The sequence below is a fragment of the Haliaeetus albicilla genome, chromosome W (assembly GCF_947461875.1).
Source record: "Haliaeetus albicilla chromosome W, bHalAlb1.1, whole genome shotgun sequence".
NCBI classification, from domain to species: domain Eukaryota; kingdom Metazoa; phylum Chordata; class Aves; order Accipitriformes; family Accipitridae; genus Haliaeetus; species Haliaeetus albicilla.
This window is the reverse complement of record NC_091515.1, coordinates 3,662,842-3,680,886: the sequence shown is the minus strand read 5'-3', so window position 1 is coordinate 3,680,886 and position 18,045 is coordinate 3,662,842. Positions and strand designations below refer to the sequence as shown.

General features: G+C 48.2%; 1 protein-coding gene across 5 annotated transcripts in view; it reads left to right on the top strand.

The window, feature by feature from the left end:
• The window catches only part of CTIF (cap binding complex dependent translation initiation factor), a 143,064-nt gene that overhangs the window by 11,876 nt on the left and 113,143 nt on the right, over positions 1 to 18,045 (top strand). For all 5 annotated transcript variants that reach the window (XM_069775152.1, XM_069775153.1, XM_069775151.1 and 2 more), the window contains one exon: positions 16,146 to 16,358. In XM_069775152.1, the coding sequence (XP_069631253.1) occupies positions 16,179 to 16,358 (180 nt within the window). In that variant the 5' untranslated portion in view covers positions 16,146 to 16,178. The remainder of the gene's footprint in view (positions 1 to 16,145; positions 16,359 to 18,045) is intronic.

The following is an 18,045-nucleotide window of genomic DNA, read 5'->3' as shown; positions in this document are numbered from 1 at the left end:
GTCCTCGAGCCCTGATGCTGCCAGGATGGGCAGAGCTGATGTCAGACCACGAGAAAGGAAGAGATGGGTAATAGAAAGCCTCCAGCTCCCTTTTTACAGGGAAAAGTGCATACATACCCTGTACAGCACTTGCTGCATGGGACCATCCTCTTTGCCTCCTGGAGCAGAAGGCTTTGCTCGCTGTCAGTGATTGTCATGTATTTGAGCTTCACATCAACCTCTGTTACCTCTCCTAAATGTTGGCCTGGACTTCCAGGCCATTTGCTGCTGGGAAGAAGTTTCTTCTAGTTTTGATTAAGCTGGAGGTAAGACCTGGTGGCTTTGTCCTGGAAGCTTGGGCTAAGGGAATGTCACTGTAGGCGAGATCCTGGAGTTATTCTGGATTGAAGTAAGCTCTGGAGGTCCTCTGGTCCAGCTCTCCATGCAGCGCAGGGCCAGCTTCTACGTCAGACCTGCCTGCTCATGGCCTCATCCGGCTGAGTCTTGATGCTGTTTCCAAGGATGGAGACTGGACACCCCCTTGGGTCACCTGTTTGGTGCTGAACCACGCTCACAGTGAAGGAATTTTCTAATATCCCATCAGTTTCCCATGCTGCAGCTACTGATCCTCAGACCTTGAGGTGAGCAGCTGCTGTGGTTTGCTGCTGGAGAAGGCCTTCTGCTACCAGACTTTTCCATGCCCCTGGCATATTGCTGTTGAGTTTCTCGGCTCCTCGGGGACATCACCACTTTCTAGCAAGGCAGTAGCGCATGTGTGCCTGTGTGCACTGAGAAGGCTTATCGCCAACTGACCTAATTATTATAATCTCACTCTTCCCTAGATAGTACAGGTTTCCTTGGCTCTCGGGAGGCTTCCCTGGTTTCTCCAAGCTGCTGTTTGATTTCTCGTCTGTCTTTTAATGATATTATTCATTCGCTCAGGCTAGGTAAAGCCAGAGGATAAGGTTTGTAGCCAGATATAGTGCAATACTTGTGAACTACCTTTCCTGCTCCAATGGCCATCCTGCTGGGTTTTGAGGCTTCAGCCTGCCAGACCTTCTAGGCAGTCCCCCTGCATGCATTTGCTTGCATCCCTGCTCTTCATCGCAACCCCCTCCTCTTCACCCTGCCCCAACTGTACACGTGCATCCTCTTTACTGCGGAAATCCTCTGGCTGCTGAAGTGAATAGGTGAAAATTGTGCGTTACCACTTTCTGCCCTCCTCATGGATGCAGGGGTTGTTGCCTATCCCTTTTTTTTGTTGTTGTTCCCTATGCCATTTTTTCTTCCTTCTGCCAGACCCCTCCTGCTGCCGATGCTGCCTTCCCTACCTGCCCCCTTTCCTTTCCATAAAGGGTTTATTTGGGTACAGATATAGACCAGTTACCTTTAAAGGTGCCAAATTCTTTTTTCAGCAAGACAGGGATTTGCAGCACATTAACAGGATTTAACAGCTACTTCAGCATAAATAAAACAAAGCCCAGGAGAAAAAAAACCAAAACAAACCAACCCAACAACCAAACACTGTATCTTGGGCTGAGTTCCCTCCATTCATAAACTTAATTTTCTTCCTGAAAATTGAAGTTGGGAATTACCCCTGTGCTGTCTGATAGCTTCTGCGGTCCCCATCGGCCAGAGAATAACCTGACATAACTCAGTGCCTCCTTGCAGGGACAGGGCTTACCACTAAGCTCCCCGGTTAAACCACCTGATGGGATCAACAGCGGTTAGCAGCACCGCAGAGGCTTGGTGGCAGAGGGTTTGAAAAACAACAAGTCAGCAGCATTATCCTGAAAACTTGGGGGGTTTTATCCCCTCGTCATGTACAAGATCCAGTTTGACCTGAAAGGGAGAGGGAGAGGATGCAGTGGAATATCATCTGAGCATCAACGAGGCTTTATCTGCATTGGGGTTTCTGCAGCCCTGGGTGTTATCTTGTGGGATGCCTGATTAGTCTCTGGAGAGTAAATATTTTCTGCTGGGGCAGAGCAGCCCATGGAGGAGCTGGGGACAAGCCAAAGCACAGGCATTGCTGGGAGGATAAAGCCTGAAAGGGCTGGCACTGGGGTTGTGCCCTGCGTCGCACCTTGCCCGCAGAATTGGGGCTGCAGCAGTCCCCCCCTCTCTTTGGGGGGTGTAAGTTCCTGTTTTCCGTATTTCCCTCTTCTTTAAAAAAAAAGTGATACATGTGAACTTTCCTGAGGTTCCTGAGTTTCTAATATATGTGAATGATGTCTTCTGTCCTGGAGCACTGCTGCGTCCTTTGGGTGGGTACCCCAAATTATCCTTAGTTATTCTGAATACTCCTAAGTATCAGCCCACAGAACAAATAGTGGATGGTAACTGTATTTTTTTCAGTTAATTAGCCTGTAGCAAAATCATCGTAGTAAGGGTAGTTGTGGGGGATAAGAGGATTTTTAGCTGGGGTCAATGGGAATAGATATTTTTATTTTGTTAAAACAGGAAACAAAATAATGTGATGTCAAAGAGGCTTTGTTCAATCCAAAATGAAATCTGTTTTTAAGTATTTTACACCATAATGGAGAGCTGCGGAAATTTAGTGTACATCAGCATGAAATAAAAGTAAAAATCCTTTGTTTAAAAATACCAGACACTAAAAAGAAAACCCGAAATAACTTTTTCCAGCATTTTCTTCCCAGTGTTTTGGCTATAATGACTTGACTAAAACTATTTAAAATTCACCAAGCCGAAGCTAGGCTGCTGGCAAACAAGTATTATTATTATTATTATTATTATTATTATGGGTTCAGCCTTTTGCTTTTGCAAAGGTGGATTCAGTTCCTTGGGTGACTGTGGCAGGGGAGAAACATGACCCTTGTCCCACGCTGGAGGAGGGGACACGTGGGGCTTGAGTGCCAGGTGTCAACTCTGATTCCTGGTGCTGGAAGGCATTGGGCTTCTGGATTTCATGGACATGTGGGGATGCTCAGCAGCAGCAGGGTGTCCCTGTGGACTGGGAGTCCTCAGCAAGCACAAAGGTTCTTCAAGGTCCCTCCAGGAGGGAAAAACCCTGAAGAAAGCTCTAGGAGGAGTGGGGAAAGCCTGCCCCAAGCCCTGGTGTTTTGTGGTTATGTTGGCATTTGTTGCATCTTCCTCTAAAGTCTCCAAGTGCTTGCAGTAACTCAGGGCTAGGCGCGGAGTTTATTTTCTTGATCATTCGTATTGTATAATTTATTCCAGAAGTGCCTTTTCCAGTCCCTTGTTAAGCTCAGCTACTTAATTGGTGGGTCATAAAGATCCCTTAGATGCCCTCATCTGACCTGCACTGTACAGGCATCTGAGAGCCAGCAATGATGGGCTTCCACCTGCAAGGCCCTTTAATATGAGATACCATCTGGGTATACAGCGTTATACCGTCTCTTGATACATCAAATTCTCCCTTGCCTCTTTTCTTTTTTTCCCAAAGCTAAATAGTTTGGGCTCTTTATTTGCATCTCTGAGGTCAAAGGTACATGAATAGCAGGCATCCTGCTATGATGTTTGTGCTGAAACTGCTGATACTGCTCCCCTTTGCTGCAATTACAGTCCTCCCCCCATGTTCTCGTTACGATTAACTTCGGGGCTGTTAGTCCCTTGGGTGTAAGCAGAGGTTGGCTGGTGCAGGGAGGTGCCAGAGGGAACTTTCTCAGATGCTGACGTGGCCTGGCATGAGCGCCTTTGGTCCCTGCAGCCGTATTCAGTGGGGCTGCCATGTGGTGGAGGTCGTCATGGGAAGACCTTCATGGTGAACATGAAGGACCCTTCAACAAAAGAACAAAAAACAGTGTAAAACTTGTTCATGGGTGTGTTTCTGGGTTGTCCTTATGCCTGCAGGTCCCCCAGTTGCTGGGGGGTGGTCAGTCCTAGGCATGGCTGGTGGGTTTTCTACTGCAAGTGGGGTCACAGCTGTCCTTAAAGATGGATCCTGTTGGTCTTTGATGTCTGCAGGTGGTCCTGGGTCTTCCAGTCATCATCTAGCCCCAGCGTTTCCTTTTGGGTCAGGAGGCAAACTTATCAAAACAAGTATTTCTGGCACTGTGCCTGGCCAAGCTGTATTTGCAGAGAAAAAGCTTTTCTCAGTGCCTTCTTGGCCTGGTTTCTGGAGCTGCTGGGTATTTACTCAATGCAGTCACCCCAGAGGCATTCTGAAAACTAAGGCCAAGCTTCTGATGTTCATCAAAGATCCTCTAGATCTGTGATGCTTTCCCAGTGGTAGCACTTTGAAGCTCCAAGACCTCTTTCCTCCTCCCCAAGCTAGAAGGGAAAGCCAAGCATTTAAGATAAGTTCTAATAGGCCTTGTTGCGTTTTACAAGAGAGGGAAGCGAGGTATGGTGGAGGAGGCAGCAATACATCCCAATCACACAGGCAGTGCTTGGTGTGCTTGGGTCCGTGATGGATGGAGCACTTGGACCCAAGGAGTATCTCAAGGACATTTTGGGACAACCTTGAGGTTCTTGTCTCCAGTACACCAGCAGCAGCTCTGGGGCTCAGCGGGGCATCCAAGAAGGGGTTTGCAGAAGGGACTGATGTCAAGGACGCTGTCAGCAGGGCACGTTAGGATGTAGGCTTGGTGGATCCCAAGGCTGAACATCAGCTGTCTTGATCTGGGCCAGTCGTCTAGACTGTCGTCGCTGCTGGTGGAAGTAAATAGACACTTCCAAAGCTCGCTTGATCTCATGTTCATCTCAAAATAGGTCAGCTGTCGTGTCCTGGAAGTACCTGTCTCTCTGTTTGCTTTGTATTAATGAAAACCTCCCTGTCCTCCTCCTGCCTGCTGGGGCTCAGTCGAGTTGAGCTGCTTCATTTACCTCTTATTAATCAAACCCAGCGGTCCCCTGGGCAATAAAGGTAGCTGCACAAATACTTGCAGCATCTTTACCCCCTGGGGTTTGGCAGGCTGCTCTTCTTCTCATCCCCATTGCTGGCTTCTTATTCTTGTCCCCTCTCTTGCTGTGATTTAGGGGGGAAATAACCCAAGGGGGAGTGGGGCTGCCAGAAGGGACTTTTGGAGAGATGTGTGGTTGTGTTGCTGCTGCAGAGCATCCAGAGAGCAGAACGATAGTCTGGGAGCGATTGCGAAAAAATGCACTTCAAGCCTCAAAAAGGAGGCTGGTGGCTGGCCAGTAACTCCCAAAAATTCCTGTCTGGGGAGGTGCTTTGCTTGGTATTTGCAGGGCCAGTTCCTTAAGGGAGGCATTATCCCAGCGAATTGGTTCAAGCTGTCTCATGAGCTGCTGGAAGGATCTAAAAGCTGGGGATGGATTTGAGAGGAGAGTTAAGCTCGTGGGCTTGGTCCACGCTGCTTGGGCAAAGCAAAGTTTTGGAAGGGTCTGATCCCCACCCATCCAGGGCTGAGCATCACCTGCTGCTGTGGCTTTGGCCAGCGTAGTGGGGTGGTGGGTCCACAGGGAACTGGAGCCCATCCCTGCCACACGGCAGCATCCCTTGGGTCATGGTGTCCCTTGGTGGGCACTACGGTGTCTGCACTGGGTCATGTCCCTTCCTGGGGCAGCTATTGGGAACCCGGTGCAAACCTTGGGTCCAGCTGGGTATCACATTTGCTCTCCTAATTGCTATGGGAAACTATGTGGGAGAGCGTGCAGGAGATCCTTGTAGGCTGAAAAATGGATTTAAAGCCTGCAAGGGCATCTTCCCAAGCTGTGAGAGCTGTCTTAGATGATGCTCTTTGCCAACAGCAGTCTCAGGGAGCCAGATTTAATTTGGATGGTCCCTCTGGTTGGAGTGAGAATCACTTCTCCAAAATGCAGTCACTTTGTCTAGATTATGTCCAGTCCACATGTCCAGAAGCAGGAGTTAAGGAGGACACTGTGTCCAGCCCCAGTGGAAGGGAAAGCTTTGGCAACCATCTCAGTCCTGGGTCAAAAACCTGTCCTAAAATGTGTGAGGGTTGGACACCTTGCTGGGCTGTGTGCTGGGTTGTGTCCTTCTTTCCCAAGTGGAAGGTTCAACAAGTAGGTGGGATGTGGGAGATGATGCTCATGGCTTTTTCCCTGTCTCTGCAAGTGGCTGCAGCTCTTATATTGGTATATTTAAATCTGGAAGAAGCCAGAAATAGGGACAGCAGTCCTGGAAATCTCAGCTCTTGTGACACTGATGTCCTTATTCCTTGGCCAGCTCTGTGCCATGGTGGACCTGCTTGCATCGTGTTGAACACTGATCCCACAGCATTCCCTGTCCTCTTGTGCTTCCCCAGGGCTCTGTTTGCTTCCCCACCTCTTAATTTGTTATTATTAGACCAGAAGCATTATGAGGAAGGGAATTCTTTTCCTTCTGCGTGTACAGAATTACCAATTTCCCCAATTCTTGTCCTTTTCCACTAGAATATTTAGAACATCTCATCGATGGCGGTGCCATGGCTGCTGCTGGTATGGGAACTGATAAGGTCCACGAGTGATGGTCCCAGGGTGGCTGTGATGTAAAAGCCAATCTGCTGCTTGTTTTATAACTTGAACATTTGAATGCGGTGGAGGAGCGGGGGTCCAGGATCCAGAGGCAGGTTTTGGAAATTTTGTTTGTTTGTGGGTGTTGTTGAGTGGGGTTTTTTAGGTTTTTTTTTTAGCACTGAAGGTAGTTAAAGATTCAGAAAATCTCTGAATATACTTATCTGTGCAGGGAGTCTTTCAGATGAGTTCAGCTAGCTCAGAGAGGGGTGTGGTAAGTTGTTTATTTTCCCTTTCCTCTGCAAAATGGCAGAGGTTTACTGGATGATTTTTCTTTCCAGTTCCAGTTGAGCAGCTCGTGTTAGTCAGAAGACACGGGAGGTCCGCTATGAGCGAGCCAGCCTTGGGTCATAGGGAATTGTCTTTCCTTGAAATCTGCTCCTTGCTTTGCTTATGTAACCCAAGACCAAACATCACCAGATCCAAGGCCGGGAAGGATTGTTCCCCTTGGTCGGAGCAGCAGGAACCCGGGGATGACTTGCTTTTCTCCATTGCTGACAGTGCAGAAGGTGGCTGATGCTGCAAAAAGCATCTTGCTGCTTCATTCTCATTTCATCTTTCAAAGACCTTGAATATGGGGGGCACCTGAGGCTCTCCTACTCCCAGCCTTGTCACACAGGAGAGCTTCATTTCCAAAAAAGAAGAAAGCTGTGATGAGGGGAAGCAATCAGTGGGGATGGAGGTGACGTTCCATGGGGATGTGAAGCTCATGAGGTTCAACAAGGCCAAATGCAAGGTTGTGCACCTGGGTTGGAGCAACCCCCGGTATTAATACAGGCTGGGGGATGAAGGGATTGAGAGCAGCCCTGGTGAGAAGGACTGGGGGTACTGGTGGATGAAAAGCTGGACATGAGCCAGCAATGTGTTCTTGCAGCCCAGAAAGCCAACCGTGTCCTGGGCTGCATCACAAGAAGCATGATCAGGAGGTCGAGGGAGGGGATTCTGCCCCTCTACTCTGCTCTGGTGAGACCCCACCTGCAGTACTGCGTCCAGCTCTGGGGTCCTCAACATAAGAAGGACATGGACCTGTTGGAGCGAGTCCAGAGGAGGCCATGAAGATGATCAGGGGGCTGGAGCACCTCTCCTATGAGGAAAGGCTGAGAGAGTTGGGGTTGTTCAGCCTGGAGAAGAGAATGCTCCAGGGAGACCTTATTGTGGCCTTTCAGTACTTAAAGGGGACTTAAAAGAAAGATGGGGACAGAGCTTTTAGTAGAGCCTGTAGCAATAGGACAAGGGGTAATGGTTTTAAACTAAAAGAGGGGAGATTCAGACTAGATAGAAGCAAGAAATGTTTTACGAGGAGGGTGGTGAGGCACTGGGAGAGGTTTCCCAGAGAGGTGGGAAATGCCCCATCCCTGGGAACATTCCAGGTCAGGTTGGACGGGGCTCTGAGCAGCCTGATCTAGTGGAAGATGTCCCTGCTCATGGCAGGGGGGCTGGATGAGATGACCTTTAAAGTTCTGTTTGAACCCAAACTGTTCTATGATTCTATGACTCCTGGGAGGAGGGGACCAGCTGGCTCCTCCTAGCATAAAATCCCCTCCATCCATCCGGAGCAGCAGCTCCGGCGCTTTGGCTGGCAGCCGAGCTATGTCCTCTGAATGCTGCTAAAAGCTGGCGTACGGGTGCAAAAATGCTCTTTGCCAGCAAACTATGGGCATGGTTTAATAGGGATTAAGCACCCTCCACGCCTGCCCTGCTGTTGACCGGGGGATGCCGCTCCCACCCCATCCCTCCCCACCGGCAGCAGCCCATGGGATGGATTACTTCAGCAGGTTGATATCTCAACTTAGAGTTGGATGTGTCTTTTAGGATTACAGGGCTTTTCACAGCCCAAGTGCCCATTATATTGCCTGGGTGCCTGGAAAGAAAAGATTTACTTTCTGATAATGGTTTCCCTTCAGTTATTTGCAAAAGACAGTATACGTGGTGGCCGGTGCCGGTACGTGAGCACGCGGTCGAAACGTGCGATTGCAAAGTGTATGGATCAGCTCGTTATTATAATGCTTTTATTTAGGACGTGAGCTGTGCTCTCTGCCTGCAGAGCGCTGCCTGCAGAGCGCTGCCTGCACAGGGAGTTTTGCACCCTGGCTGCTGCTTCTATGGGATCAGGGCTCAACCCTTGGGATTGCAGAGGAGCTGGGCAAAATACACGCGTTGGTTGCCTGAGGATTGCTACCTGCAGTGTGCATCATAGAAGGGGGTGCGTGCGTGTGTATGGTGTACACGTGCAAGCTCTTCTGGCAGGAGAACATCCTTTGTTCGTGTCTTCTAGCATAATTCCTGCAGCCGTCATGTCCTATCCAGCCTGCCGGTGCAATGCTGTGTGCTCTCGGGGGAGAAACAGTGCAGCTCCAAAGAGGAGATTGTGAAGCATGTGTGAAATCTGCATTTTTTTTTGCTATTTCTTCAAATATTTTTATTTGGTAATGTTTCCTTTGTAAAGGTGAAAAATAACAAGGATAAGATGTAATGTCGGCTCTTGTTCCATTAGCTTTTAGTAGAAGCAGGGGAATGTGAAAATGGATTATGTCTGACTTAAGTCACAGTTTGTAGTATCAGCTGATGTAGAAATAGGTTATAAAACACAGGCTGTTCTTGATTCAGGGGTCAGTGGTTGGAGGTTTTTTATGACCTGTTTCAGGTTTTATTTCTAGAAATGCTGATGTATTTCCATGTATTGAATTTGTATAAAAATCAGGGGACGGGGAGTGTGCCTTGCTGTTGTGCTGCAGCCAGTGATGCTCCAGCAGACTCCTTGCCCTGGCATCCCATGTAGTGGAGAATCCCACCACGGGGTGGGACCAGCGTCCATCAGATGACCCATAAACACACCTCCATTCACCTCCTGAAGTTCAGACAGTGGTTTTCTTAGTTGTGTGCTGGTTCTTCCTTTCTTTTTCTTGGCAACACCCATCATGAGCCAAAGGTAACATCTTCCCCCTGGGCAAGGAAGCCCATCTGGTGGAAAACCACTCCAACCTCGTGCACAGATTTGAAATACTAAAAGACTTTGTGTTTCTAAAGGTGATGAGGCTTTGGTTTTGTTTAAAAAGAAAAAAGCAAATCCATCTCCTAACCGCAAAAAATTCCTTATTGCAGCAAAGCAAACTACATAATAAATTATTGTCTGGATCAGAAGAAGGGATTTCTGGCTTTCTGGTTATTCCTCTCCCTTCCTTGCTGGATCACTGTGTCAAGGTGGCAGTTTTGGGTTGGATTCTGTGACGTTTTGTGCTTTGTTGTCTCCTGTCTCTCTCCTTTCCCCCCCCCCCCCCCCCATTTATTTCTGCATTTATTTTAATGGCTCTGTTTTGATGCACTATGACGTTTGCCTGCTCTGTTGCGTGCCAGGCTCATGGATGGCACTGCCATGTGGCAGCTGTTGGGCTCCTGTCCTGTCACTTGGCCTTTTCTGCATCACCAGGTACCAGAAACCAGACCTGAGACTGGAGGGATAATGAAATATATGAAATGCTCAGCCAGCCATGGATGCATCGCTATCTGAAAAGCCCAAGGCTAGCTCCAGCAGCAGTTGCTCGATGTGGTTTTCAAAGGTGTTTACATTTTAATTAGAAAAGGGTCAGATCCAGGATATAATAATTTACATTGCTGTGCTTGATGTTTTAGCATCTGGAAAGATACCGGCTTTGGAGCAGCAAATCCAAACCAGACATGCGATGCTTCATATGTGCTTGTGGAGATGCGGCAATATCTCGATGCGGGGAGTCATGGTTCATCTCGACTCCTTTCATTTTCCATAGTAACTGTTCCTGCAGTTTGCTGGGTACAAAGCAATAAAGATAAACTGCTCGTTTCATTCACCGAGATGCTCCCACCGCTTTCGAAAGACACATTGCTAATTACTTGTTGTTGGAAATGGGCTGGATTAGGAGAGAGGAAATATTGCTGCTGAAGGAGCTCATTAAAAGGAGATGCTGGGAAGTGAGCCGGCTGCCCGCCGGCTGTGGCTGTGCTGATAGGCAGGAGTTCAAACGCCAAACACAGACGGTCAAATGTCCTTCTGCCTGTACTGCTGCCAGAGTGTTAGCTGGTGGACGGTCATTTGCCGAGTCAAAGCATGCAGAAGGTTTCACCTGACCTGAAGGTGCTGATAAGGAGCAGATAAGAAATAGGAGGGGTGTCCTGCACCAGCTGCTCTGCCCTGGTTTGTGTGGTTAAAGCATCCTTCACCTCCCAGGTCTGGGGCTGAAGGGACCTCCTTCCCTGTGCAGGCTTTGGAAAGCCTGGCTTGGAGAAGACAATGGGCAGGCAGTGTGAGGGAGATGATGGTGGAGGGCTTGGCCATGTTCCGTTTCTCTCTGCCTAGCCCCAGAGAGGCACTGAGCAGAAGAGGGTGTCATCCTGCTCATGGGGCAGGACTTGGTGCCCGCTGGCTGGGGCTGGGCTGGAGCCTCTCCCTGGGTCTTGCTGGGAGTCTCTTCAGTTTGGTTTTACCATCATCCCATGCAGGCAGAGATAAATAAATCTGTGTGCTGCTGGGGTGCTTCTTGGTTCATGTCCCAGGTGTCTCAGAGCAGAAGGGACTTGCTGGATCACAGCAGTATTTAAAATTTATTTGTTGTAAACTCTTCCCGGAGAGCAAACGCAAGAGGGATACTGGAAGTCCTACCACAGAAGACTCTGGAAGGAGGTGGCTGCGTCAATACGTGAAGAATTTGCACCGTGGCTGCCTTTTATAGGAAGCATCTCTTGTTCCTAGAAAAACCTGGGATGATAAATCCCATATGGCAAGAAAAAGGCTTTCAGTGATCTGTCAGGGTAGCTCTGGAGTCCGTCATAGCCGGCTTCTCCAGCAGCTGGCCTGCGATGGCATTTCTGGGGAATAAATCTTCTGCAGAAAGAGAGAGGCTGCTCTGTGTTTCTCCTGCCCTATGCTGGAATTGCAGAGGAACAGAGGATTAGCATGGGAACTACTTCAGCATTTAATTGCAGGATAAGTAAGGAAGAGACATGGGTTTTCCAACTCGGATGCCTTAAGTGAGTCATTTAAAACCATATCTAAACAGCTGAGGCCAGGTGGTTGGAAAGGTGGGCTGGGCGCTTGCAATTTATTGGGAGTTGGTGGTCATTGGACCTTTTGATAATTGAATTTTGATACAGGTGGCTAAATCTGGAGAAGCCTGATGTTAAGCACTACATTAAGCAGTTCTGCCTGAAGTCTGTATTTTAGAGATCTTTTCCAATCACCTTACCTAGGTGTTAGCGTTGAGTATTAACTCTGGCAGTGTAGTTGTTGGGTAAATCCACTTCTAACTTTCACTGTTTGGGTGCGCGTGATAGTGTGGTGCTCCTGGTTCTCTTGTGTTTGAAGGCCACAACCTTCAAAGAAACTTGTCATGTGTGAGAAAGCATTTTAGGCTTTCAGCATCCATCCGGTGGAAGCAAAAAAAATGGCAAAAGCAACCTCTTTATTTTGTTTCCTTTGCTGATGCTCGACCAGGTTGGACCTTGGGTAGGAGCGAGGTGTGCGGTTGTTGGCTTGTCTTGCTGAACTGGAGCAAGAAGTGCTTTAGGAAGATTTCTTCATGGGCAGCAGCCTTGCTGACAAGGTTGCCATGTCAGCATGTTTTGGACCAAAAACCCCTGCGCCTTACTTCAGGGAATGATGTTTGTATGGGGCTGGAGTCCCTGCTCGCTTTGGGTGGCTGGGGCACAGGTGGGTCCCACCCCAGGGCAAAAGTTGTGCCACGCTGCCCTGCGGTGCTGCCTTGGCACTGCCAGGCTGCCGCAGTCTAGGTTTTGGAGAAGCTTTGTCTTGGTGTGCCAGAGAGAGGATGGCTGGAGCATCTTCCCTGGGGGAGGATGTACATATGGAGTCCTCTCACCCAGACTGCAGTGAGCTGATGGAAATGCACTGCTGTGCCTGCATGTCTCTCTTCTTCTCATCATGGACTGACCTTTTCTTACATCATTTTTCTTGCAAGTTCCCCTGTGCTGTTGCCTCCCACCCATCTTGCCCAAAATGGGTTCCTTCCCCATTGCTGCTCTTCACCTATCAGACTCACCACTTGGTTCCACAAGTTCAACAAGCCTGGAGCACCTTTGGAAGAAGGGGAATGAATGTACAAATGTCATAAAAAATGCTTGTTCTTATTGAGTTCATTTGCTGATTAAGAGTAAAACTGTATAATCGCCATAAACTGTATAATCTTGCTAGAGCAAGAGCCCCATTTAGATCCCTCTTTAAAATAACAGTTATTAATAATAATTATACATTACAGTAATGCTGATAATTACTAAGTTATAATAAGCAGTTTGCACATCTATTGACTTTTTCTGCTGATGATTCCTTGTTTTATGATCATAGTAATGAGCACGGCATGGGCTTCGTAGGATAGGTTTGGAAGGTAGTTTTCAAACCCCCAAAACGTACAGACTTTGTCCTTTGATAAAATAGGGGGAGGCAGGGGGAACAGGAAAAAAAAATAGATTTGAGGTTGATCTCTATTAATTATCATTAAGGGATGTACCTGGGGTCTGGGAATCCTTGGTGGTAGGTGCTATGCCAACACAGATCCAAGGGATCACCTCTCCCTGAAGAGCTCTCAAGAACCTGTGTTTGCTGAGTTTGGGAAGTCATCAACCACTTTGATGCTCAAGTGTGGGTTTGGATTTTTCTTTGAAAACCTCTTGTTTGTACATGTTTTGAAGCCGAGGCGAGATGGGAAACCTGGTCCAGGCACAGAGGTTTCTTGGCATGTGGCACCAAGAAGAGCAGGGGACCATCCAGCCTGCGGTGCCTTCCTGGTGGAGGGGGTCAGTTTGGGAAAGGGAGAGAAGGTTTAGCATTAGTGTGGAGACTAAACCTTTGCGGGTGGACTTGAATGGGTCTGGATCTAGGTGGATGTTTCCTTTCCCAAGGTGCCTCCTGCCAAGGAGGAAGGGCCACCATTCGTGCTCCAAAATCTGTCTCTCTTGAAGGGCCAGGCTGCTTGAACCAGGAACCAGCTTGCAGGACCCAGCAAATGGGCCTCTGTAAACCTGTGATCATCTTGGGTTTGTTTTGTCAAGCACATTTTATACATGTGCATCTCACGCTTGGTAGAATTGGGTAGAGCCCAGAAATCAATGGGTAACAGCTGAAAAAGCCCTGTCTTGAAAAAGCTTCTAGAGGATGGTGACCAAAACAACGCCCATCTGAGCGTTGGGTAATCTCTGGGCAGGCTGGTGGAATTGGAGAAGGCAGTTGCATGATAACTGGGAGAGACTCATCTAAAATGGGTGAGACTGCTCAGAAAGAGCTATGGAAAGTAGGCTGAGAGAGTAGAGGAAGCTTTCTTAATCGATGAAATCATGGAATCGTAAAACCATTCAGGTTGGAGAAGACTTCAGGAGGTCTCTAGTCCAACCACTTGCCCAAAGTAGTGTCAGCATCAAGTTCAGACATTACCTCGCCGCTGTAGTCATCAGGCACGTGTGGTCCTAACTGTGAACCCCAATACGGGAAGGGAGCGTGGTCAGAAGGGGAATTCAAAGGACAAATTCAGAGAACCCAGAGCTGGTTGCTACCAGGGAGTACCAGGAGATGCCACAAAGCCAAGATGTTCCTCTGCTTGTTGAGCCTCTTTATTGACACCCTGGGTTGGCTGATGGTGGCGTATTGGCAGTGTCCCCGGCACGCTGGGATGTCCATGTCAGGTGGCCGGTCTCTGTGTCATTACCTGATTCACACCGACTTGGTGCAGACTAAACATATAAAGAAGATTACAGACCGTGACTTGTTAGTCTTTTATCATATTAGAAGGGTTAGAGGTCAGCCAACTCGCTGTCCGTGCCTGGACATCTGCTCTAGGGATCTTTGTGTACAGTGATGATCCTATCTCGGGTGTATGTGGTAACTCATCACCCTTAAACATAGGGGAGTTCTCTTCCTCCTAAGTTCTGGTTTCCTTTAAAGAGAGGTGAAGGTACTGCAGGATGACTTGGTTTTAGAGTTTACTACTAGAGATCCATGGACACCTCAAATACATGGTTTGTGCTCGTTTGCTGGACCTGGGGACCTCTGACAAACCCGTTGCCTTTCAGTCCACCATTTCTCCTGTTGCTAATCAGCAAAATGCTGGTTAGGCATGGCAGTGAGCACCCCAAAAGTGGCGTCATGTGTTAACCCTTGCTCTGCTTTATGCTTTATCATGGGTGTTTCAGGGGGAGCATCCCCAGGGCAGCACCCTGCGCTTGATTTCCTCCAGTGCCACCTTCAAAAAAACCCAACCCAAAAACATAGGCAAAAAACCTTTGGTTTTGTGTTGTGTGGCCCCAGGGGATGGAGGATACCCTTGGACTCTGCTTGCTCCATCCCAAGTGATGCCACCTGTATCAGCTGTCCCCTACCTCACGCAGTCACCTCCCCACGCCGTCATGCCCTCCAGGACTCACTGCAGCCACCTATTCTCCCAACTCTTTCTTTAGCACTTTCTATTTAATAATTGGTGCTTTCCATTTGGTAATTGGCACTAATTAGCTAAAAGGGGAGAAGCCTGCTCTCCTCCAGGGCTCCATGCTCTCTTGGGCTCCTTTTTTTTTTTCTTGTGTTTTTTTTTTTTTCCTCCTTTTTAATATACCACATGATTTTTGTTCAGGAACTAATGTGTGATATTGATCTACATAATGAGCCTTTTTGACAGTCCAGGCACATTTGGGAATAATTCCTTGAGCAGATGAAATCCTTAGGCCAGAACTGCTCGTTCTCGGCAGTTTCCAAATGAAGCCACAATTGTTCAGAAGTGACAGATGAGCATTAGTTCAGGAGCTGGAAATTACATCAGCTGGGAAAAGATTTTTTTTTTTTTTTTTTTTTTTCCTTCCGATGGCATGTGACTCACTCTGAATTTGCTTGGTAATTTTATACTTGTCTCAAAACAGACTGTAAATACTAGTTCCTGGTGAAGGAGAGGGTGAGGGATAAAGTCATTGTGTCCTGCAGTGTGGTGGGAGCTCCCGTGTCTTTTCCCTCCCAACTTCAGGGGAGGAGGCGTATGAGTCTTACGACAAGACACTGGTCCAAAGCTTAATTTGTGTGCAAACATGCCCGGCCCCAGTACAGGAGCTGATGGTTTCTGTACATTAAGGTGTGATTGACATTCAGCCATGGAGAAATAGGAAGGAAGAGAGCATCATAAACCATCTATATCTTCTATAGGGCTGTTGCCTGCAGAGGGGGAGGTTTTAAACATAGATTCTGGTGTGATCTCTGTTTCACCTCCACGTGCAAACCTCCTCACTGGACCATTTACAGTCACGCGATTGACTCAGCATCATTTACTGCCGCCGTTTTAGAGAAGCTTTTCAATTATCATCCTCTTCCTCATACCCCTGTCCATCATGCCCAGCTTATCACCCTTATCTAGCACAGCTAATGCCATGGGCTTTTTAAATTAAGCTTTTAAATTTTGTTTTTCTTCTGTGCACGTGTCTGGAGGTTTTCAGTAGTTTGGGTTTTAGGAAGGAGGATAAGCATTGTTGTCCTTAGATGTAGGAATATTACAGAAATGGAACTTTTTTTGTTTGTGCACGCCTGGAAACTCTGAATATGACCACCTAGGACTATTATAAATGTTATTGGATATACAGCGAAAGTATCCTGCCTGTGGTAACTGATAGGCTTTGGCTACTGCTTCTTTTTAACCTCTTTATAATTACTGGGAAATCATTTCTTGCCTATTTTTATTCTGCTTTCTCAGGCCCCCTCCATTGTCGGCATCTCTCCTGAAGGGATGGAGAACTCGTCGGTGGCATCGGCCTCCTCGGAGGCGGGGAGCAGTCGCTCTCAGGAGATCGAGGAGCTGGAACGTTTCATAGACAGCTACGTCCTGGAGTACCAGGTCCAGGGGCTGTTGACAGATAAAACGGAGGTGGACGGTGAGAGCGAGAAGACACAGTCCCACGTCTCACAGGTAGGTGAAGGGCACAGCGTGCGGTGGGAGAGGAGCTGGGGGACGCCGGTGGCTTGTTACCTGGGTTGGAGATGCACGTCCAGCTGAAGCAGCTTTTTGAGCATTGAGGTGTAAAGCAGGACATAATAAAAGATTGGATTTGGGGCAGCTTGCTTGTTCAGCCACGTATGGGGTGTCCCAGCAGTTGGTAGACATCTCCTGCCAACTGGGTTTTGTTTTAACATGGTCTCAAGGTGCGTGCCCTGAAGCTTTTTGACTTCTCCAAGGTTCCCATTTATAAATGAAAGGCATTTCATTTCTAGATGAAGGGTGCCTCTCTCCATCCCAAACAGCATGCTGCTTCACCAGGGTGGAAAAATCCTGGAGGGATTGGGAAGAGCTGCAGGGGCTGCAGCGGGGGGGATGCTCGGTAGTGGGATGTGCTCCTGTCCGTATGCACAGGGCTGTCCATGAAACAACCAAGTCCAGAAGGTCAGTGAAAAGCCCCAAATGCTCTCCAAAATTGTGGGTTTTGTGGGCCTTTTAATATGCGTTCTAACCTGTTTGCTTGCTTCACGGTTGTTATGTCAGAGAAGGAAATTGCTGCATTTCAGAGGATGTGAGTACCTAGCAAACAAAGGGATGTTTTTAGCGGGGATGTGGTTTGGTGTTGTCATTAGGAATGACATGGTCCTAGTTAGGTTTGTTCCTAAAATGGACATTTTAGGTCCAACACAAGGAGAAATGAAACCTCCTGAACTACTGTTGATGTTCGGAGGGAACTCGTTTGTATTCTGGTGCCACAGTGTGCCAGATGTGTGCTGAAGATGTGAACTGTTGAAAGGATAAGGAGCCCATGATGCAGGGAGCAGTGAGCTTCTGTCTGTGCCCTTGGGCTTGTAAGGCTGCCGTGATCCTCTGTTTGTGATAGAGGTGCTTTCCTACCCCTCCCAGTAGGATAAAATATTTAGGTTAGAGAGTACTTACATAATGGTTATGAGGATGAAATGAGAATAATAAGACTGAAAGGTCGTAAGGGTAAGGATATGGCCATTGTTGGATAGCTGTGTTTGAGCTGCTGGAGGGGTCTGCTGGTCTGATTTGGGTCTTCGTCTCTTTATATGAGGTGCAAGGGAGGCTGATCCCAAGCAGAGATCCCCGGACTACTCTGCATTAAGCCTTAATGTTAGTTTAAAAGCTAATGAGACTACATGGCAAAGTCGAGCTGGGGGTACAATGATGGGGAGAAGAGCAGGGTTTGTCCAGGACTATGACTTCCTCCAGCATGCAGAGAAGTTTTGTTGCAGGTCATTTTGTCTCGTTTCACACTCAAGTCTATTAATTGCTTACAAATGAGGCCCTGCCTCCCTAGGGCTTTGTTTTGCCTTTAAATTGGGAGGAATGGTTGGGGTAATGAGGGCAAGGTGCTCTCCTGCCAGTTACCAGAGGTGCCGCCTTCTCCCGTCCCCTTCCCCATGCACCCCAGCGTGCAAAAGCCAATGTCCCCAAGTCCAGCAGAGAAAAGCTTGCCCTCCCATGTGAACCTCATGAGGTTCAACAAAACCAAGTGCAAGGTCCTGCACCTGGGTCAGGGCAATCCCTGGCATCGGCACAGCTTGGAGGATGGATGGGTTGAGAGCAACCCTGCGGAGAAGGACCTGGGGACACCGGTGGGTGAAAAACCGGGCATGAGCCAGCGATGTGTGCT